The sequence below is a fragment of the Pinus tabuliformis genome, chromosome 6 (assembly GCF_031772625.1).
Source record: "Pinus tabuliformis cultivar Carrire ecotype Pingquan chromosome 6, CPIR1, whole genome shotgun sequence".
Taxonomy (NCBI): Eukaryota; Viridiplantae; Streptophyta; class Pinopsida; order Pinales; family Pinaceae; genus Pinus; species Pinus tabuliformis.
In genome coordinates, this window is record NC_142292.1 from 2,051,631,812 (window position 1) to 2,051,655,497 (window position 23,686).

Sequence of the window (23,686 nt, forward strand, 5' to 3'; positions counted from 1 at the left end):
TGTTTAGTTTAGGGTTTTTTGCCCTAGAAAGCAACCCCTCTCTTTGTATGAGGGCATTGTATTGAGGCTGTGTAAACAGATGTGTATTCTTTGAGCGAAAAATAGAGAGGTGAGACTGTGAGAGAAAACAGAGGATATTACAACGAATCTGTTGTAGGTTGTGTCTCTTCATTTTGCTAAATAATAGAAAGGAAGGACTGGTTGTTCGGGGTAGACGTAGCCCAAATTGGGTGAACCACGTATATCTGTGTCTCTTTGGTTTTATGCATTTTCTGTGTTTATATTTATGAAATATTTTATGTGTTCCATTGCTCTCTAATATATAATTTTCTAACATCAAGTAAAACATTCTTATATGTGTAATTAAATTTTGCATCTAACCACTATCAAATGAGTACCTACTCTATATACTTTTCATATAAGAAAATATGTATTTTAAACAAATAAGCTTTTTCCATGTATTTCTAATCTATCTTATTATAAGTCTATCAGAAGATGCAAAATTAGTACTAGTTGGATACAAAATTTAATTTGCATTGAATGATTGAGCACACTTAAAATTTGAAAAAATTTATAAGAAAAATAATCTAAAATATGATAAATGAAGTAGTTTTCTTGGTTTCACTTTGAAAATTTATAACTCTTCTTTTATTATTTTAACAATTTATCTCTTATTTTATTATTTTAACTATTATTTCATTATTTTTCTTATTAGACTCATTTTAAACCTGAATCTAATGATTATGCCAAGAGACCCTCTACAATCTAGTATGGAATTGATGTTGTAAAACATTTTGTAATGTAATGTTATGTTGAATCCATCAAATTATTTAAAGTAAAATAATAAAAAAATAACAATTAATACTTGATATAGTTAGATGTTGGTTTACAAACCCATGGTATTGCATAACTCATGGTATTTGTTCAAGGTATTTCTTATGATGAAGCGAATTTAAAGGCATAAGGAAATACATTATACAATGCAAGAATACCAAGTTATCCTTCTCAGTGCTTGGTAGATCCATAAATTGCCGTGAATATTCCACTGGATAGTTCGTCACAATAGATCATGCATGGGAATAGAAATTATGCAGAAAAGTAATAAATATTAAAATTATGAATTTGTACACTATCATAGTTTTATTAAAACTCTAGATCTATAAATTTAATTGTAATTAGTGCATGCATGGGAATAGAAATTATGCAAAAAAGTAGAGAATGACAAAATAAACTCACACACACAAATAAGACACAAGATATGCTCTGGGAAACCCTTTTGGGAGAAAACCCAACGGGAAGGTGAGGTAGCTTTGCTCTTTTTGCAAGTACAAAGAAGTAATGTTTGTGGCATGTGTGCTGCTACAACGCATAGATGGGAAACCCTTTTGGGAGAAAACCCAACTAGAAGGTGAGGTAGCTTTGCTCTTTTTTCAAGTACAAAGAAGTAATGTTTGTGGCATGTGTGCTGCTACAACGCATAGATCCTTTGTGTGTGCTCTACCTCGTATCTCTCCTCATTATCTTTGTTCAACTATGGAACAAAATGTTCTTGAAAGAATGGAATGTCTCTTCCTCCTAGTGGCTCAATTATAACACAACCCGATGGCCTAATAGTGGTTAAGTTCGACTACACCAACTCTTAACTAGAGTTACAATATAGACTCTTCTAGAGTCTTTTAGATCACAAACACGTGGCTAGCCCCTTTTCCATGAATAATGGGGCTAGCGGGACATCCTCTGGAACCATGGTGGTAAAAACAAGAAGGTCAACTTCTGAGTGGCATAACTTTTGCATACAAACTCACTCCGATTGATGGGCTTCTTGGGTTGTTGGAAATATCTCCATGTGAAGAATATAATGAAAATGTGTTGCCCTAAAGCGACAAAGTTTCACCGCCAAAAATATATCGTTTGATGCCTCAAAACGCCCCCAGAAGGTTTTAGACATCATTTCATCAAACTAGGTCTCGCCGATTAAAAGGGTCTCATGAGCTTATTCCTCCACCTTTTTCACTCTGAGCCATAATTCTTTTATATGTAAAAACAATTAATACCATATTATGCATCAATAATATATTTATATTTTCTGGCCACGAGGCTTTGGATTGACGGTGAATGGGTGCGCTGTTAAAGCACTCCTTGCGATAGGTCACCGGTTCAAATCCCCCGTGGGTACGTAGCTTAGTCTTAACAAGCAAAATATATATATATATATATATATTTTTTTTTTTTTTTTTTTTTTTTTTTTCTTATAACAAATATGACTTTCTATAACCTTATAGTAATTTTACAATTTCACAAATATTCATACTCTATATAAAAACAATTAATATCATATTATGCGTCAATAATATATTTAATTTTCATATAATAAATATGACTTTTCTATAACCTTATAGTAATTTTGAAAATGTAATTTTACAATTTCACAAATATTTATACTCTATGAATTGCGATGTGCCTATTTTCTTTTAAATAACTTCAAAATGTAATTTCAAGAATCAAAATGTAATCTCAATCATCCTTTTAAAATAAGATAACATATTCTTATATGGAAATCTCACACTCATATAATAAACTTTGAAAAACATATCACATATTTTTATTGCATTTTGAGATTACATCAAATTTTATTTTATTTTATTATATTTTATTTCTCAACTCTCTCAATAATAAAGTCTCAATACAATTTCTCATTAATCAATATAACCAGATTTCAATCGAATTTTAAAACTTTCATTAAAACAAACAATCCAATTAACTCTATTAACTTTCCTCCCCTCTAAATATTTAACTCTTTTTTCAAAATTATTTTTTTCAGAGAGAAAATCACGATGTAAATTATATTAAGAAAATATAATACGCTGTATACATGAGAGGTCATAAACAGAGCAGCCAGAAATACTGTTCCAGTTGACAAAAAAGGCGCTGCCTTTGAGCCTAATAATGAAAAAGGAACTGATACCAAGATCGGTCACAGATCATAAGCAAAATCATAATGTCCTTCCGGGATTATACCAAAAAGAAGAGATCCGCATAGCCATAAGCAGAATCCAAAATAAAGGGAAAGCATATCAGACCAAAGGCACCAGTGCAGTTATGGAGTCCATCACTGAATCAATGGGAGCATTTGAGTCCTGGAAGATACGAGCATTTCTCCACTTCCAGAGAAGCCAGCAAGTGAGGATAAAAATCGATCGCCAAGCTGGAATCTGTTCACTCCACCACCTGAAAGCATCCTGTACAGAGGAGAAAAATTGATGAGGAAAACCATATGATAATGAAAGATCATACCATATTTTGGCCGATGCCGAGCATTGAAAAAACATATGGATGTTTGTTTCCAGTGCTTGACAGCACATGACACATCTGCCAGGACCCGTCCAACTTTTTTTTGCAGAACCTCCCATGTAAGGTTCCTATTGGAAAAAACCAACCAGGAAAATAATGTAGCTTTGAGCGAGCATGAAGATTTCCAGAACTTCCAGGGAAACAAGGGCAAATGGAGCAGCTGTAGAGACAACGAAGCAGCGGCATAAAGATCTTTGACAGTGACTGGCATAGTGGATCTGGACTTTGACCAAACCAAAGCATCATTGGTCCCAGATTGTTTAATTCCTTTCCCATCAAAACTCATTACCGCCGATACCCATAGCTGAGAAAGAGAAGAAGGCAAATTAAGATCATCAGTAGACTTCCAAATAGGAGTCGATGAGGACCAATGAAGAATGAGCTTGTTCCATTTAAATAGACCCTGAGAGTGCAGGTAAGAGATGAGTACAGGAGAGAGGGAATCTTCCAATCCATGTACAGTCGGTTCCAGACCAATAAGAATATTAGAGCCAGTGTTAAAACGCCATCGAAGGAAATCAAAAAAGAGCAGCTGAATCTTTCTGAATCCACGCCATATAGCTGAACCCCCTGTTGAGCCGAGAGACTTTCTCCGATACCAGTATACCAGAGGCTTTCCTTTCAGGTATTTTTGGTTGATGATGGAGCTCCATTTTCCCTTACCGAAGATACCACGCTGCAGAGAATTACACAGGAGAGCTTTACCAAAAGATCTCATATGAAGCAGTCCCCATCCGCCAGATCTCTTTGGTCTAGAAATTGTGTCCATCTTGACTAAGTGCATCTTGGAAAAATGAGATCTGCGGCCCCATAGGAAGTTTGCAGATAAAGCAACCATGCTGTTGATAATAGAAGAGGGAAGGGAAATTTAGACTCATCATCATAAATCAATAATTAACCTTACCACTAAAATTAACATTACACTCGAATCACACTAATAGTACTTTTCTTTACACCTACAAAATACTATTAAATTTTACAACTATCCAAAAATTATTACCCATCAACCCATTCTATATTTTTCTTTTCATTTTCAAGTTAACCAACCCTCTAAAATTTATTGCCTTTCCACCGCACACTTTTTATTGCACCTAATGCTCCTTTGAAATTTAACGAAGATCCAAAAATTACGGCCCTTCCTCCAAATAGCTTTTAATGGTTAAAGATGTAAGAATTACACGTTTAATTTAAATTGATCTCGCACCTGGGGAAATTGACTTGTTAATCTGTACGGAGCGCGGGTACAAAATACCGTTTAGCCAGGAATCTGAACTGGAGTGGAACGGTGCATTGAAGCTACACCGTAAATTGGGCGCATTGAAAATAGACGAGCAAAGCAAAACCAGAGTCTGTTCATCGTAACTTTTCAATCGAGTTAAAAGAACAGAGGACTGTTGCGGAAAACGGTCACTTACCCCAGAATATAGATCCGAAGGAAAACAACAGCATCAAGCCCTGCTGATCAATGAGCTCCGACTCCGGCATTTCGAGAGCTTCCGGCATCCAACTCAGGAATCGTAGGTACGTTTTGTAGTCCAAATTCACGATTCTACCCACAACTGATCTTGAGGAGTTCTTGGGGCCTTGCCTTGACCCATTCAGATACAATTTGGGAAAGTAAACTCTACCGTTTATGGGCTGCAATCTCAGAAACGCAAACGCTAACAGAAACGCAAAGGCGATCACAAGATTTATGACTCCCGCCACTGCCATATCTCCCAGAGTCGCCATCTCCCCTTTTCTCTTCTTCTTCAAATTCTCCCTTTCCCAGTAAATTCACCCCCGAGTTGGGGTTTCCGAGTTCAGTGGACATTATCGATTAGGCACTATGCACGCCTGAAGCGCATAACGGAGCCGAAATTATTGGTGATGGCAGACAAAGAGCAACCCCACATACAGTTGTAATGAAATAAAACATTTATGACACTAAAGAGTAATGAATACAGTGTGAAAGAATTGACAGGACAGAATAGAGAGGTTAAAATTATGATCGCGATGTTATCGTCCTGTCGCTGCGACGCAAGTTGCAACCCAAAACGCCCCGGCGCACAAGTAAGTTTTTTAAATAATTAAAATTTTAATCCAATCGGCATGATATCACAAATTTTACGGGAAAAATAGTCCACAGATGGACAGAGGGTGGGAATTAATACGGAGAAGCATACCAGAGTGGAGGAATGGCTCGAACAGAGTTGAAGGTGGTGGGAATTCAAACAAGTGGTTGGAATTTGGGTAAAATAAAAATTTTCAAAAATGTATAGTAATTGAGTGAGAGAAATAGATTCAACACCATTTAAAAAATGTCTAAACAAACTATAACTATTAAAAACTTCTCTACTAAATTTTATTAAAATATTAAAAAAACTACCATGGTAGTTTGAAATTACCATATAAACGAGGCAGCTGTATCTTATGTTTAGTTTTTGTTTTTTACATAGTTTTTGGTTTTTTTTCATTACAAAATAAAACTAAGTAATCTTTTTACTACAAATATTTTAACAAAATATCCTACCATCCATTACTTTAATTTTAATGAGAAAAAATATTATTATATTTATTATAATTTGTATTTCTCTTTTATAAATTTATATAATTGACCATGTATTAAAAATAAATATGATTTAACTTTTAAAAACAATTTATTGGGAGTATTGATGATTGGCACATCTTAATCATATACAAAAATGTTATTACGACTTTTAAGTTTTTACATGTTATTTGAAAATACGAGTGGCATATTTCAATGATGAAATTCTACACATCATGATAATAAAAATGAATCATAAGTGTCATTTATTTTCTATAATTTAAATAATTCATATTAATATATTTATATTTTACAAATGTTTAATATAATTTTCTATTTAAAAAACCCAAACTATATAAATCAATTAATTTATACTTTATAGATGAAAATATACAACTAGTTCACGTCCACTTTCATGGCATCACTTTAATAATCGCTTTGATAATTACATTCTGATTGTGTCGTTGTTGCATTGTATATATTAGTGATATGCAAACTAATATAGAGTGAAAAATATTTGATCTTTTTCGGAGCTTAGTAAATTAGCACACAAATTAAAATTAATATTCACAATTAACTTCACAAAAATTTTCAAGCCATTTGTTTTAATAATTACACTCTCTTTTGGAAAGTCTTAAGTGTAATTCGTTTGTGTGTACTTAATATAATTATAATATTAAAAAATAAATATTTTTAATTAAAAACATATTTATATAAATTAATAATCAATTAATAAAAATTGTATCTAATGTAAAATCAATTTAATAATAAATATATGAATTATAATTAATTATCATTATATTCTTAAAAAATATTCAATTTTTTTTATAAATAAAAATTATTTTCCTATATTTCAACTTTGCTTCAAAAACTCTCCACTTAATTTTTTTCCACGAAGGCATATTGGTCAGCCAGAGATTAAATACTTTTAAATAATTCCTTCTCTACTTGGATTTAATTTTTTTCCACGAAGGCATATTGGTCAGCCAGAGATTAAATACTGAAATTTAAATAATTCCTTCTCTACTTGGATCTCGAACCTTCATATAGAGAGATAATAGTTTAATACTTTCTTTAAAACGGAGTGGATAATTATATATATATAAAAAATAGAGGACTGTTGCAGAGTATGGTTGCTTACCCCACAATGTAGATCCGAAGGTAAACAACAGAGTCGAGACCGGCGTGATCAATGAGGTCCGACTCCGGCATTGTGAGAGCCTCCCGCATCCAACTGAGAAAACGTATGTACGCTCTGTAGTCCAAGTTCACAACTTACACACAGTTGATACTCCTCTGGTTCCGATACAATTTCGGAAAGTAAACTCTCTCGTTCATCGGCTGCAACCTCAGAAACGCAAATGCCAACAGAAACGCAGTGGCACTCAAGAGATTTGCCACTCCCGCCACTGCAATATCTCCCACACTCGCCATCTTCCCCTTCCTTCACATTTTCTCTTTCGCGATTAACTCACTCCCATCAATCTCCACAACCAGACGGGAGAGTGAGAGTGGCGCAAACGTCGTCGGGTTGCAGCACCGCAAAACCGGCACGGTCCCACATAAAACGGACCGTTGAATAACAAATTGTTGTTTGTGTTTTTATTATTTATTTCACTTTTCTTTTTTATATTTTTAAATTTGGTAGGAATTTTTTTGGAAGCAGGAGTTTGATCTAAAAATTCTTCACAATCTAAATGTTCTAGGAATTTTTCAATTTGCTAAATTCATATATATCATCAAAAACTCATTTTAAACAATAAAAAAAATAAAAATTATATATAAATAACACCCATTTTTTTAATTCTACCCAATATCCCAAATACTAAGAGTTCTGACTTTGCTCTGGCCCCTCTTTATTCTTTTATTGGTAGCTCTTACAAAATACTCAGAGAATTTAAATTAATGACCAAAAATATATAAAAATAAAAAGACAATTTAAATTAATGACCAAAAAAAATATAAAAATAAAAATAACTAAACATTTGATTAATTTGTATTTATTTATTCCTGTAACAAATTAAGTTGCCGCAGTAAATTATCATTATGACAATGTAACAAACATCACGCAGTCTGGTAAATAACCAAATAAATATAAAATTAAAGATAATTAGATTATATACAAAGATAATTAGATATTTAACTAATTTGTATTTATTTTCGTAACTAATTTAGTTGCGGCCATAAATAAACATGACAGAGTTAATATGTTTTTTTCCCATTGGAGAGATTTTCATTTTAGATTTATTGTTTAAATACAAGTGTTTTTATATTATTTTTATGAAAGGGAAGAGGTTAAATGATAATTGGATTCAATGCTTTAACCATTACGCATAAGGTTGACGGTTAAGTGTCACCATGGTCTTGTTTGGGTGTCACCTTAGCCATAATCAAAGAGTAAAAATGTTACACCTATGATTTATAAAAAAAATATTGCAGTGAATTCGTAATTTGTTTTTAAAATGGTAAATTTGTTGGGAGAGTAAAAAGTCTAGGTGATTTATAAAAAAAATATTGCAGTGAATTCGTAATTTGTTTTTAAAAAGGTAAATTTGTTGGGAGAGTAAAAGTCGTTGAGAATCTGGTTTTTTCTTAAAAAACTTGATATCTCTTATGTGAATCTTATATTTGGTGGTGGAAATAGATTCAGCGTCATCAAAAAGCTTTGGAGTATTCAAAATCTTGAAATTTGATAGTTGTAACTCTATTCTTTATTTAGTTAGCTTTTAGGAAATTACCTCATAATGTGTCATGGAGAAACAATTTCATTAATTATTATTTATTGAATGACATGGCATTCCATTTTTGTTTATGCCAAAGGGTTCCATCTCCCCATTCTATCTCATTCACTTCCACTCACCAGGAGTTCTTTCTTCTAGTCTCAATATCTAAGTTTATTTGTTGTTTTCATAACATGATTGAAAACATTTTTTTTTAATCAAGATTATGACTTTATATTTTTTTTAAATTTAAAAAAAAATAACATAGTTTTGGTATCAAATGGAATTCGAATTAGAACTTGTTAACTATGGTGTCAACCACTCTCCTAAGCCAAACAACAAATTGATGTATAAGATCTCTTTGTTTGTGAGGTGAAACACTGCTAATGTCTAAAAAACATATATACTTTACCCTATAGATTTGAACATATAACTTTAAAAAAACAAAAACTCTTAACTATTAAGTTTATAGATTTGAACATCTAATTTAAAAAAAACACACTCTTAACTATTAAATTCGCTCAAACTATATCCATAAATTCATTCAAACTATATCAATATTAAAAAATATACAATTACATATAATTCTCGACCCTTCATCATATATATATATAAAAAAAAAAAAAAAAAAAAAAGCGTTTTCCCACATCAAAGTCCTTCGCAAACTTTCCTAAAAATATACCCTAATACAAAAGCCCTCTAACAAATGACGCAATGTTCAACGCCAATTTTACCTATCCTCTTGAATTTTTACAAGTAGTGTGATCGCTTTGTTTTATCATCCATAATTTAACTTTTTGATGCTACTTTTGAAGTTTTTTTTGGAGGCTTTTTAATGTCAAAATTGTTTTTCTGGTCATGTTTAATAAATTCGTTTAATATTTAGTAAATATTTTGTTTGTAAATTTTTGTGAAAATTTGAATTTGAGGAATATATTTATGGAGATTTATCCACAACATTTATTTTTACTAGATGTAGAAGATTAAAAAAAATCCATTGAATATATATAAGTTCATCACTTATAGTTGTGTCCATGATAATTACTACTTAAAATCCATTAGTTTTTCTTACCTATGGATTAAGTTGATGATAAAGTTGCTCTAATATATAAAATTCCCAAGGTAGGAGCCCAAGCTAGAAGACCACTCAAAATCACTTGGAGAGTCTACCCACCCTCTCAAGCCCCTTACGATTCATTGGAGGTGTGATTTCATCCACATGGTAGCCATATTGATGGATGTTACCACATGTTGTACTCTATAGATCCCACCTAAGGCCAATTAGATGCCATGCACATGTGCTTCTAGAGTCCTTTCTTGAGGTTATACCATAGCTTTAATCACCTCAAGCTCTCAATATGGTGTAACCAACTTCCTTTCAAATATCGACTTCACTTCCATAAGTTGATTTCTAAACTATCATGGATATTCCATTAGAACAATTTGTCACAACAAATCTTATAATATTTTGAAATCCTACACTATGCACATTAATTTTCCTTAGCTCCCAAATTAGTTAATTACCCGTTTTGCTTGAATTTATGAAATAATTGAAATAAAAAATGAAACACCATCCACACAAATAAGCACAAGTTTTATCTTGGAAAACTCAATCCGAGAGAAAACCCAACTAGAAGGTGAGGCATATGTACTTCTCTCTTTGTTTCAGTTATAAAAATATTCATACAAAGGAATGGGAACTCACTCTGGAGTTACCTTTGACATTCTAGCCTAAATGGTTGCTACAAAATCCTCCTCCTCCTATATCATGCTCTCAAAACACCACTCCTAGATGTTTCTTTTAGTTGTGGAACAAGTACAATACGAAAGAATGGAACATCTTCTCCTCCTAGTGGCTTGATAACCATCTAGGGTTAGAGTGTTGACTTCCTCAACCCTCAATTAGTGATAAAGATTTTGACCTTCTATAATCTTCTTGAAAGTTCACACATGGTTAGCCCCACATATTTGAGTAATGGGGGTTAACATGGCACCCACTTGTACTATGGTGGTCAACAAGGTAGGTCAACTTGTGGGAGGCATAACTTTTGCATATAAGCTCTGTTTGAGGTGATTTTTGCAACATTAGAAAGGTATCGAAGTGAAAAACAACGTCAATGTGGCGGAAGCTAAGCTTAAAAACTTTTGACTCCTAAAAAGGTTATCTAATGTCTCAAAACAAGAAATATAGATGACAAATTATATGATGATCCAATTTGAATCACAAGTTTCCCCCAAGGCTGGGGATTTTTATTACTCCCAACATAGACAATTTATTTATTATCATCCATGTATATATATTATCATGAGTGTTTCTTTGAAGTCCTTTCACCAAAATTTCACCTTTTAGTGGAATTAATTCAACAAGAAATCTTGGATGACAAATTAATACTCTATCAACCTTGTTAATGAACCAAGGCATCTTTAACCTATTATAAGTTTTATACTTCAGAATTTTAATTGTTATGAACATATTTTTTTATTAATCTTTGAAAATATAAAATTTATTGATTGAAAAGTTAAAAACTCTAACTATGCATTAAATGAGTGCAAAATATTTGAACTTTTACCCTCTTATCAACAAAGATAATACCTTAATAATCCCCTTAATTCTTACTCTGCAAAATTTTACCTATTTTTTTAGTTTTTCCTTTATGATGTCTAAGGCATGTAGTTAGGGGAAGTGGGTGCCTCAATATTAGGTCATTCTACAAAACTTATTGACCAATACTATTGGTTTCAAACAACATGGTCTCCACATGTTCTCTACCTGAGAGGATGACAACGTCGTATAATTAGTCCTCCCATCCAATAATCTTATTGTAGAGGGATTATGTATGTGTTAAGGATTCATGCCAATATATTATCATCTACATCAACATTGCCATTATCTTCGTAGGACAAGTCACCAATCCTTTGAATGACTTGATTGTGGAAGGCTTCTATATGAGTTGTGGATTCATGACAATAAACATAAATGATACCAGCATATCCCTTCAACCTCTACTACTTGAAGGATGATATTGTTGCACCATTAACAGTTATATTTCCTTGCTTGGGAGTATATAGAAAGCAAGTGTATCTTAAATTACACAAAACATTGATTGTGGACAAAACAACCAAGGCTTCTTTAATTGGAAAGTAACCACCATCTCTAGGAGCTAACAATAGTGATCAACAATCTGCAAATTCCCATAATGTACCCCACTTTGTGTGTACCTTCATCTTCCTCACAACATTGATAAACAATGTCTTTCTTCTTCAAACCCTTTGAATAATCCTTAAATGTGGATCCATTTGAAATTCATTGGCAACAAATAATATACCAATAGTTAAATAAATACTCATAATAACTTCACTCTTCAATGTGCATAGCAAACCCATTTTCAATAATAAGCAATAGAGAAATAATAAAATACACTCATGTAATAGTTGTTACTCTTTGATTCACATATTAAAAGACTTATGATCCCTTATACTTGTCATCTCATCTCTTCACATCTTCCTTCAAAATCTCTCCCTCTCCTTGTTGGGTATGTGTTATATTCTTTGCATAACTATCCTCACATGCAATTTGGGTGGTTTTTTTGCATCTTTTGGGTTTGTTTTTGGCAATTTTCAACATATGTTTTTAACTTTTCGCGGTTTTATCGCACATAGTGATTCAACTCATAGTTTTGTAATTTCGTTTAATGAACTAAGATTGTATTCTAATCCATGGTAAATGGATTAGTGGTTTATGGATGTTGCGATATAAACATATTGTATCATAACATTGTAGAGATGGAATATACTCAAAAATAGTTTTGGTTTTCCAAGGTAACATCTTTGTATTAATGTGTATATGTGTCATTACATCTTTTGCTATTTTTATTAAGTATCTATTTGCAACAATTAACTATACAGAGTTAAAACCTACACTCGATTAAATTCACTCTCTAAAACTTCTCAACCAAAGTGTATAACAAAGAGATAGATGATTATAATTTGTACTCACTACACATCATCCTAGAGTAATCATGTAAACATTATGCAATTAACAGCAAAGTAATAAATTTATTATATATTTTGAGATATATACTATTGGATTTAAAGACAATTAAAATATAAGAATGCTAAACATTCTAGATTTTGACCTTTCCAATTTGCTAACATTATAACTTGACCAAAAGATCTTTGTCAAAATGATAATTTTGGATTAATCAAATCTTCTGTTGAATGCAAAAATAAACTTAACACATTTAGACACACCTATTACAACCAAAATATACAATATTAAAATTTGGTATTTGGAATTTTATCAAATCTAAAATAAGTCTTACCAAATATGAGGCTAGAAATACCAAATTTTCTTCCCATTATTTTGAAAATTCAATTTATAAGCATTTAAACTATGGCCTCTCAATCTCAAAATATATGATATGTAACATTTATTGGTTTATTTTCTAGAGTTGTCTCTAAAATATATATATTCTTTAATATGAATATATGATATACAATGTTTATCAATCTATTTAAATTCAACAAATTTAATTAAATCGGAATATACTAAAGAAGACAAAACAAAAATATTATTAATAATCATGTAAGAAATTTGATGGTCAATTTTTTATTAGCCTAAAGCTTTCTATTTCAACTTAAGGTGGATGAGGATCTACTGATTTTTTTATCTTTTTTAATTGAAGACCTAAATTGATTCAAGAGAATATGTTCAACATATGCTTCATCTGAATGCTTATCAATAGTTATAGTGTGTTAGAGAGTTAGTTGGGTTGTGTTGGCTTTTAATAAATTTTTAAAATTTGATATTGGAACAGGAGCAAGATTCATGCCCCATGGATCCATTCATCAATTTCCTAGGGATTTTCAAAACATACACGATTTTAGAAAAACTGCCTTATATCTTGGTTATAAGGATTAAAACTCTTCAACACTTATATTTTTTATCAAGATGTGAGATTCTTAAGGGTTAAGTAAAATCAAAGTTAATAATAATATTTATGTTGCAATAGTTAGTAATAATATTTTTGTTGCGATAGTTTTTTTTTTTATATATTTATCAATTGTAGATACAAATGAAGTTTTCCATTATATCAACCACATTAATATTTTTAAATGCAGTTAAAATCCAATTAACAAATCAATGGGGTTTTCAAATTATAATTTTGTCTGTCATGGTGAGAGAAGGCTAACATGAGTAAAAAGGATATTCAAATTATAACTAACAAAGTTATGGTAGTGAAGCACCTAACACAAGCAAAAGAATCTTCATTACTTTAAAATGAATATATAAAGAAGCTATAAAATGATATTATATATAGAAGGGGTCGAGGGGAGGGGGATGTGTTTTAATTAGGGGTATTATCTATTATTATTATGTGTGAGAATAAGGTTAGATGTTATTAAAAAATATATGGTTTTATTAGAGGTGAGAGTGGATCATAAGGGATATGATTAGATGTTATTAGAATATATATGATTCTATTAGAGATAGGAGATGATCACAAGGGATATTTTCATGCACAAGACCAAGGGAAGATGTAAGTACATGTGTGGGACATTCACCTTCTCATCTATAATATTTTGGCTAAAATTGTCTTTTATGGACTTTTTTTTTTTTTTTTTTTTTAGAGTAAGAGGTAGAACTACTTTTGATTAGTTAAAAGTTCATCTTCTTCAAATATAAGAAAATATATTAATTAGTCCACAGGGTTAGTTCAATTAGCCTAGTCCTAGCCATCAAACTACATTTTCTATTAAGAAGTCACTAGTTCAATTCTCTCGGGATCAAGCTCTATAGTTGAATCGACAAAAAGTAATCCTTTTAGATAAATCTGCCGATATAAAAATAATAATAATAATAATTACCTAAAACTCAAAAACATTCTTGTAATAAATTATGAACCTTTTTCATCAATCATGAATTTTCATTATGATAGACGTCGATTATCTTCCTTTATAAAGACTTATACAGACTGGTTGGGCTGGTGAAGTTGTTGTACTACACTGACATCTTCGTATAACCTTTCTTTTCAACATTGTGGCTCATTGCGTGACTTACGGACATTTAACTTTATTCTTTATTAAGAAGTTACCAGGTTTTGTAAAAAAATTCAGTTATGTGAGTTATTCTTTTCTCCAGACATTTTCCTAACCTACCGGTCACCGTATTTTGTATAATTTATACGTATTTCACTTTTCCTTGATTTATAAGTTTCCATGTTTTGTAATTTATTTTTGTATGGTTTGGGGTTTGATTTACTTCTTATTAGGTTCAGAAAAAAATAATGTTATCATGTTTTGTAATTTATTTTTGTATGGTTTGGGTTTAATTTACTTCTTATTAGGTTTGGAAAAAAAGTAATGTTATCATGTTTTGTAATTTATTTTGGAATGTTTTGGGTTATTATATTTTATGGAAAAAGTAATATGAGATTTTAAAGAATTTTATTATAATTTTTTAATAATATTAATAAAGAATGTTTATAGGGTTTTGGATGAATGGTGATTGGGTGTATTGTTAAGGCATTCTATTTTATAGATTCAAATCCTTGTGGATGTTGTCTTGTCAAAAATAAAATTATATTTTCTGAATTTTAAATTAGGATGTTGCCTTACCAAAAAAATATATATATTTCTGAATTTTTTATTAATATAATAATTCATGCACCAATTTGGTGTCTGGCTTGGAGTGATCTTAAAAATGGATAATAATAATAATAATAATATTAATATTAATATATATATATATGATGAATTAAATATTAAAAGTATATAAAATTTATTAAAAACATAAAAAAATCAAAGAATTATTTTTTTCCCTTCTTTAAAAGAGCACAATAAATTCCAATTTTAATTCATATATATGTAAAATAGGGTAATATAAAAAGAATTGAGCAATAAGAGGATTTAATTTGAATGGATTTATAAATTGGTTAGAAGTTATAAGCATGAAAAAATAGTAATTTGTCACATGATAATAAAAAAAAAAAATTGGAATAGTTTGAAATCAAGGTTTAGGGAATTGTACTCATGAGCAACACACAACAAGGTTTTTTGGAAAATTAATGATGCATAATCTATCACAAGAATTTGGAGATTGTCTAAGCAATGATACACATAATTCATATTATAGGTGTGAAAAGTTATCATGCTGAAGAACCATGGGGAGTAATCTTGTTGGCTTTGAGATCATGGGAGAACAAGAGTAAGTCAATCTTACAGTAAATGGACTCTCTTGCTTACCGTAAATTTGATAAGAATCTAGCAAAAACTTCAGAGATAAGTAGAGTTGTACCATAATCCAAGATTCTTTCCCAATTTTTAATAATTAAGATCATAAAATATTCTATCAGTATTCGGAATCAATGGGAAAATCAAGCTTTCTATGCCTATAAACACTTCAGAGATGAGTAGAGTTGTACCATGATCCAAGATTCATGCATGGTGGAATAAGCTTGTTGGGCATTTTGCCCAATTCTTAATAATCAAGATCATCAAAAATTCGATAATTCTAAACTAATGGGAAAATCAAACTTTCTATGCCTATAGATTATGACAACTAAAAGGAATTGTATTAAAAGATTAAAGAATTCTACTTAAAATAGGTGTGTACAAATAATTCTTTGAATAAAGTACATATAGATTATGACAACTAAAAGGAATTGTATTAAAAGATTAAATAATTCTACTTAAAATAGGTGTGTACAAATAATTCTTTGAATAAAGTACATGATGTACTTTGGTTAAATCATAAACAACTAGAATACTTTAAATGTGAACTTTATGTTTAAGAGTAACTTATTTAATGAGCATTCTCTATTAACTGTTGAAGTTAACCTTAGCATTCTTTATTGAGAAATAGTCTATTTTGCGTTAAATCCTTTCATAAATAAAGAAATGGTCCACCTCTTGTGTGGGGCTTGTGACAAAGATTATTATATTGGTAGGATTTATATAGTAATGACCTTAACACAAGTTCATATAGTCGCTCAAAGCTAAGTTCTAACCCAAACCTATTTTATGGTAGAGTTCGTCTCTTTACAAAGAGAAATTAGTACCATACTATGTGCAGGTAATTGAATTCCTTAATGCCTAAGTCAAGATTCTTTTCTTATTAGCAATAATGGTAAAATAATGATTGTAACAAGGCAATTCAATGTTGAAAACAACCACAAGGTATAAAGTCAACATGTCAAAAATTCGATGAATTCTAAATCAATGGGAAAATCAAAATTTTTATGTCGATAGATTTTGACAGCTAAAAAGAATTTTATTAAAATATTAAACAAATCTACTTAAAATAACTGTGTACAAATAATTTTCTAAATAAAGTACATGATGGACTTAAGTTAAATCATAAACAACTAAAATAGCCTTAAGAGTGAACTTGATGTTTAAGAGTGACACATTCGGTGAACATTCTCTATTAAGGATTGAAGTTAATCTTGGCATTCCTTAATAATTTAAAGGCCATAATGTACTCAAAAGAATTAAAGAATGAGATGTGGAAAATATAGTCTATTTTGCATTAAATCCTTTCATAAATGAAATGACCCGCCTCTTATGTGGAGCTTGTGATAATTTATTGTATTGGTAAGAGCTAGATATAGTAATGCTCTTAACTCAAATTCATATAGTAGCTCAAAGCTAAGTTCTAACCCAAAGTATATTTCATGCTAGAGTTCTTCTCTATATAAAGGAATTTATTTTTTAAGGGTGGTTCACGGGCATTGGGTGGCCGCTACATCCACGGGAAAATCCAAGCAGATCAACTTGAATGGATCTACCTGTCGGCCAAACAAGCAAGGCCTAACCCCAAGGGCGTCGAGGATATTTGGCCCGGTGACCTCCCAACTAGCAAGGTACTTAGCAACATGAATTTGACCAACTGAGCTAACTCTTAGGGCTTAGACTCTATACAAAGAGAAATTAGTACCATACTATGTGCCAATAATAGATTCCTTAATGCCTATATCAAGATTCTTTTTGTACTTGCAACGATGGTAAAGCAATGATTGTAATAAAGCAATTCAATGTTGAGGACAACGACAATGTATATAGTCACCATTCCAAGGCTATAACCTATGTCAACTTCACATTACCGTCCTCCACAATGAAAACATATTGCTTTGTGCATAGTCCACACCTCAACACACACTATTTGACATTGAACATTCACATCTTTATAGTCAAATAGTAGAGAACATTTTCACAGTCTTTATAAAGATTTCCATCTCCACATCTTCTTGGGCAACATTTTTTAGTCAATTCCTATTAACATGATTACATCGCTAGGATGAAGTTTATTCATGTAGCAAACATCACATTTTAATTGGTAATTTGATAGAATTTAAGAATTAGCATTGCAAATAACCCTCTTTGACCAAAACTGAACAATGTAATTTTATAATTTCGCAAATCTTAAACATTATGGTGGATTCTAAAGTCCCTATTCCCTTTTGAATAATTTTATAATGCAATTTCAACCATCAAAACTTATAATCCTATCAATGTGTCATAAATCTTATTAAATTTGTAGAAAAAACACCATAAAATAAGATCTATTCACTACACAAACAATTTAATCTTATACAAATCACTAATTTAATAAAATAGTGATAAACATATAATATAACATCTTTTATTACATTTTAAAATTACATCCTATTTTATTTTATTTTATTTATATATTTTAACACAAATACATATTATAAGTAACCTATCTTCTCTAAATTATAATGAATACATACAACTTTCAATAAAAATTAAAAATCTACACTAAAACACTAAATCCAATTAAATACATTATGTTTTCTCTTAATATTTACCCTCTCTACGATTATTTATTCCAGTGTTTTAAGAATAAAAATATTTACAATCAAATTATTAAATATTTAACCAAATTAAATAAAAAATAAAATAGTTAAACAATTTTTTTTTTTTTTTTTTCTGAAATCATGTATAAATGAATGGTAGATAACAGCTGGTGATAGCTGTTCCTATTCCATTATATATTTGATAACTAATAATTTTTCCCTTATTAAAAAAATCCAATAAATAAAGCTTAATTTTACTTTTTAAAGGATTTGCCCTACCTAATTTTTACGGGAAATGTTGCTGCTAGGAATTATGTTCTGCTGAATCTATAAATTTATAGAACCTCAAGTTCTGTTCCCCAATTTCAACGTTGCTACGAATTATGTTATGATGAATCTATATATTTATGTTTATGTTATGGTTATGGAAAAATGGGTAGGGACTAGCTCCTCGGTCTGTACTGAGCTTCGGAGCAAAATTCAGAGTCATCGCATTTACAGCCAGGAATCTGGGCTGGAGTGGAGGGGTGCATTGAATCCAAACTGTGAATTGGTTGGCTTAAACATATTGGGATAATAGCAAAACAAAAAGCCGTGTAAACCTGTGCGTCCTACCTTTTCATTTTTTTTTAAACAGAGGAGTATTGCAGAAAATTGGTACTTACCCGAGAATGTAGATCCGAAGGTAAACAACAGTATCAAGCCCTGCGTGCTCAATGAGCTCCGCCTCCGGCATTTTGAGAGCCTCCGGCATCCAACTCAGGAATCGCAGGTACGTTTTGTAGTCCAAATTCACGAATCTACCCACAGCTGATCTTGAGGAGTTCTTGAGACTTTGCCTCGACCCATTCAGATACAATTTGGGAAAGTAAACTCTATCGTTTACGGGCTGCAATCTCAGAAACGCAAACGCTAACAGAAATGCAAAGGCAATCAGAAGATTTATGACTCCTGCTACTGCCATATCTCCCAGAGTCGCCATCTCCCCTTTACTCTTCTTCCTTCAAATTCTCCCTTTCCCGATAAATTCACCCCCAAAAATCCTCAACGGGACTTCATAATATGTACAGAGAGATGACAGTAATCTGAATTCACTTAATAACGTCAAAACAGAGTAGAGTGGAGCTGGGGTTTCCGAGTTCCATGAAGAACGAAATGGACAGAGCCGAAATTATTTGCAATGGCAGACAAACAGCAACCCTACACAAGTCGTAGTGATAATCCAAAATACTCTAAAATGAAATGAAATAAAATAAAATACTTACAACGCTAAAGATTAATGAATAGAGAGTGAAAAGAGTAGCTACAGGAGAGATATAGAGAAGGATGTTAAAGTTATGATTGCCATGATATCGTTTTGTCGGTGCGCAGCAACCTGACCCGCCCCGTGAGTAAAGGCAACCAATATATAATGAGCGGAGAGTATATGTCACTCTAATTTAAACTCTGTATATTGTTCGCCATGAATAAAGGATTTGTCGTTGAATAATGGAATTTTTAAACTAGTGGATGTGACATCATTCATAAAGATCAGTACTATTATGAGCTTTGATTTTTAAATAATTTAAATGGCCCAGCTGTGTCTTCTGTCTTTTGGGGTCGCTTCTCCTTTATTGACGAGATCATCTCACCTGCTTTTGAAAATTATGTTATGTTTATCCTATTCTGTAATTATTTGCTTCCAAAGTTTCTATTAGATGGGTTGTGGATCCCGCGTATCTGCTGGCTTCGGTTTACGACGGTTAAAATATTCTGCGTTGGTTATCTGCTGGCTTCTGCCTATGATTTGTAACGGCTATGCCATAATATTCTGAATTCTGCTGGCTTCGGCCATATGTTGTAATATCTGCTGGCCTAGGCCATATGTTGATTTTCCCTCTGAAAAAAAAAATGGGTGGTGTTTGTTGGTTATTGAGCTTTCAGATAAACTGTCGCCAATTTTTTTCTTAATCACTTCACAGAAATGTGAGGATGGTTTTGTATATATGGTTTGGAAATACTAGAAATTAAAGATGTAGTAATATAATTTTCGATAAAATTTGATTTTTTATTATTTAAAATAGGTTTGTGATATATACACAAATTTAAAGCTTAAAAAAATCATAAATATTTAAATTAAAATTTGATTTTTTATTATTTAAAATAGGTTTGTGATATATACACAAATTTAAAGCTTAAAAAAATCATAAATATTTAAATTATAAAACTTGAATTTACAATTTCAATAATCCTCCGCTAAATAAACCAAAAATTAAAAAAATATAAATAATTATATTATACTAATCTCACAAAAAATATTATATTTTATATAATTTTAATATAAATGAACACAAAACTCCCTTTCTCTCGCATCACACCACTTTGAGAGTCCCCTTAGTCATGCGGTTGTTGTGGTCAATGTCTCAACAAATAAATTTAATGAATATTGACAATCATCTTTCCAATCTCGTGGACTCATTTTTGGTGTACCTAATGTTATTACAGTGCCAAATTAGTTATATTCAAACTTAAAATTTGAGGCTTACCCTTTTTTTTAATAAATATTTAATATTTTTATTAAATTGTAATTTATATTAATTTATAATATTTTTTAATTTTTAATTTTTATTTAAGTTAATAATTTGTTAATTTATTTTTTAATTAAAATATTAAGGATTATTTAAATTAAATAGTTAATAAATATTAATAGACATTAATTTTTAATAAGTAATCAGAAAAATGTTTTATTATGACAAGGTTAGAAAGTTAGACACTTCAAACTCTTGCTAAGTCATAAGTTTTTTAATATGATTTCGTTTGAAAGTTGGTGGCTTAATAATGATAGTCTCTCAGATTTATGCTTTCTTCTAATCTGACAACTCTTATGGAGCCCATATTATATTGAGAAGATATAAAAAAAAAAAGGAGAAAGTGTTAAATATTTAAATTATAATTATATATATATATATATATATATATATATATATATATATGTATATGAAAAATGGAAAAATTAATTACATTGAAGGATTAGGAAAGTGTTTTATTTCATTAAGAGACAAGGAGGACAAGATAATATGGTCATTGAATCTTACAATGGAATATGTGCCAACTCAGGGCAATGATGGCGCATAGATATGGTGATGGAAACAAATTTAGACCAAAATTTTTATAGGGTTCCTCTTGAATAATAATGTACTCACTTGGGACATATTGCAAAAAAGAAACTTTGCGAGACCATAATGGTGTTGTCTTTGTAGGCATGATAATCAAAAGAACTTGCATTTGATTATGTATTCAAAGCAGGTTTGATTGGAGATACAAAGTTTGATAAGGCTAAAAAATGTTTGGAGCAAGACTACCATAGAGGAAGCCCTTAAAAATTGGTGCTTGAACAAGGAAAGTAGGAGGTGTACAACTCTTCCTCTTGCTATTTCTTGGGGAGTATGGTTGGCCAAGCATTCAAAGCATTTTGAGGTTAAGGATACTCTACCTTTGAAATGTGCTATCCAAATATTTGGAAAATCAATCCACAAAAATGTTTGTTGAAGAAGCAATAGATAAGGAGATGACATGGGATTTCTTTGATAGTGTCTCCCAAGGAGCCCTCCACTTTGAGATGAGGCTAGGGGAATTATCCATCTTTCTTCTAGCCACTATACCTCTGTCAAAGCTAGAATAGGCTAAGCAACAAATAGTTTTTGTATGCTTATGGCTCTAAAACTAGTGTTAATTTTGGCATAGGAAAAGGAGGATACTCAAATTCAAATATGTGGAGGTTCACACCCTATTATCCAATGGATAAAACTTAATCTTCTTGCTTTCCATGTTGCACCAGTAGGTGGATTCGATGAAGCACAAGGGTGTAGTTTCTAGTCAAAGCGACTCTTCATTATTGGCATGTAACACTCCATCCCAATTGGGATCGCCTCCTAGCTTGGCATCACCATAGGCTATGTTGTGGTAGGAGAGTGAGGAGTCACCTCTTGCAACCTTGCATATGAAGGGAAGCAAAGGCTGAAGATTAACTGAAAACCCTAGTTGTAGATTTTAAAAAAAAAACCCTTGCATGTTGTTGTCTTCTTTGTTTTCCACAACACTGTAAATGTTGTCTATTACATTTAATAAATTTTGATTATAATTATATATATTAAATGTTAAAAAATTTTATTTCAAATATAATAAATTTTATTTTATTATAATATTTTATATATTTAAAATTTTGTGGCATTTTTCTCTTAGATGAAAACAAACAATTCAATGTCCAACCACGATAATAATTGGTAATTTGAGAGAAATAACTGAATTTGAATACTAAATTTATGATGCATTACCTCATTGTTGATAACATGTCTTAAACAAATAACATAATCAATTAAATTAATCATTTGATTATATAAATAGACCTCTACATTAATGACATATTTTAAACATATGTTTAGAGTGGTATAGTTAACTCTCAATTTCTCTATTAATAATATGCCTTGATTAATGAGTTCAATTAAATTTTAATGTTTCTCTCACACATATATGACTAATGCAATGCATAAATTCAATTACCAATTAACTACCATATCACTAACTTGGCATACTTTACATTATCACCAACTCCACCTCAACACATTATACATTATGTAAAATGTCTATGTAAGGTTTGTTGTGATTTATTTAGGATGTTTTTAACTTTTGATAATAACGTTACAATGAAAATATTTCATGCAGTGCACATATATAAGGTTTAAATGACTACATTTGGTTTAGAATGTTGTAACAACCTTGCATGTTTAGTCCCCTTGTAAAACATTTTCTTGGAATTATATAATTATAAATTAAAAATGTTTGAGAGAGGGACATGGATTCCATTGCTTGAGGTGGGAGATTATTTGAGTTAGTTGATTGTTTTAAATATCAATCATGGGTTGGCTAAGTGGTTTTAATGGAGCTAACTATGTATTAAAATCAATTGGACAGATAAGGACAGACCCGTGTCCCTACTGAGCAAGAGCTACAAGCCAGAAAGTACAAACGTTTAATGAAAGGTATGTGTTGCACTATCAAGAGGGGTTGGACGCATAGACCACTCGGAATGATAGAACCATCGTGGCCGAGAAGGCAACGAAGGATATAACAAAACATGACGGAGAGGCAACATTTTTTTTCTCTGGTCTTACATTCTTTCACACATTGCAAGAAGGGGACTCTCTTTAATCACATTCTCTCACACATGAAGGAGGGGAACCTGATGCACATTGAAGAAAATGGGAGTCAAGAGGCTCTTGTTAGAACAAGAA

General features: G+C 31.1%; 2 protein-coding genes across 4 annotated transcripts in view; both read right to left on the minus strand.

Moving 5' to 3' along the window:
* LOC149267472 (hyperosmolality-gated Ca2+ permeable channel 1.5-like) overlaps positions 1–23,686 on the minus strand; it is a 292,293-nt gene that overhangs the window by 245,939 nt on the left and 22,668 nt on the right. The window contains exon 1 of one of the 2 annotated variants that reach the window (XM_089433142.1): positions 19,082–19,764. The exons of the other annotated variant lie outside the window; for it this stretch is intronic. Coding sequence (XP_089289268.1) covers positions 19,082–19,398 — 317 coding nt within the window. The 5' untranslated portion in view covers positions 19,399–19,764. Of the gene's footprint in view, positions 1–19,081; positions 19,765–23,686 lie in introns of those variants that run through there. 2 annotated transcript variants of the gene reach the window in all.
* LOC149267474 (uncharacterized) lies at positions 2,868–4,758 on the minus strand. Of its 2 annotated transcripts, XM_089433205.1 has the most exons (3): positions 4,556–4,758; positions 3,782–4,190; positions 2,868–3,655 (listed from the first exon to the last, which is right to left on the minus strand). In XM_089433205.1, the coding sequence occupies exons 2-3, from the start codon at positions 4,187–4,189 to the stop codon at positions 3,110–3,112; spliced, it is 954 nt and encodes a 317-aa protein (XP_089289331.1). In that variant the 5' UTR covers position 4,190; positions 4,556–4,758; the 3' UTR covers positions 2,868–3,109. The 2 variants fall into 2 exon arrangements, with proteins under 2 accessions (XP_089289331.1, XP_089289321.1); XM_089433195.1 differs by having other exon boundaries at positions 2,868–4,190.

What these genes read in the sequence shown, in the direction of transcription:
- LOC149267474 (XM_089433195.1), bottom strand. Translation starts at nt 4,189, where the DNA reads ATGGTTGCTTTATCTGCAAACTTCCTATGGGGCCGCAGATCTCATTTT.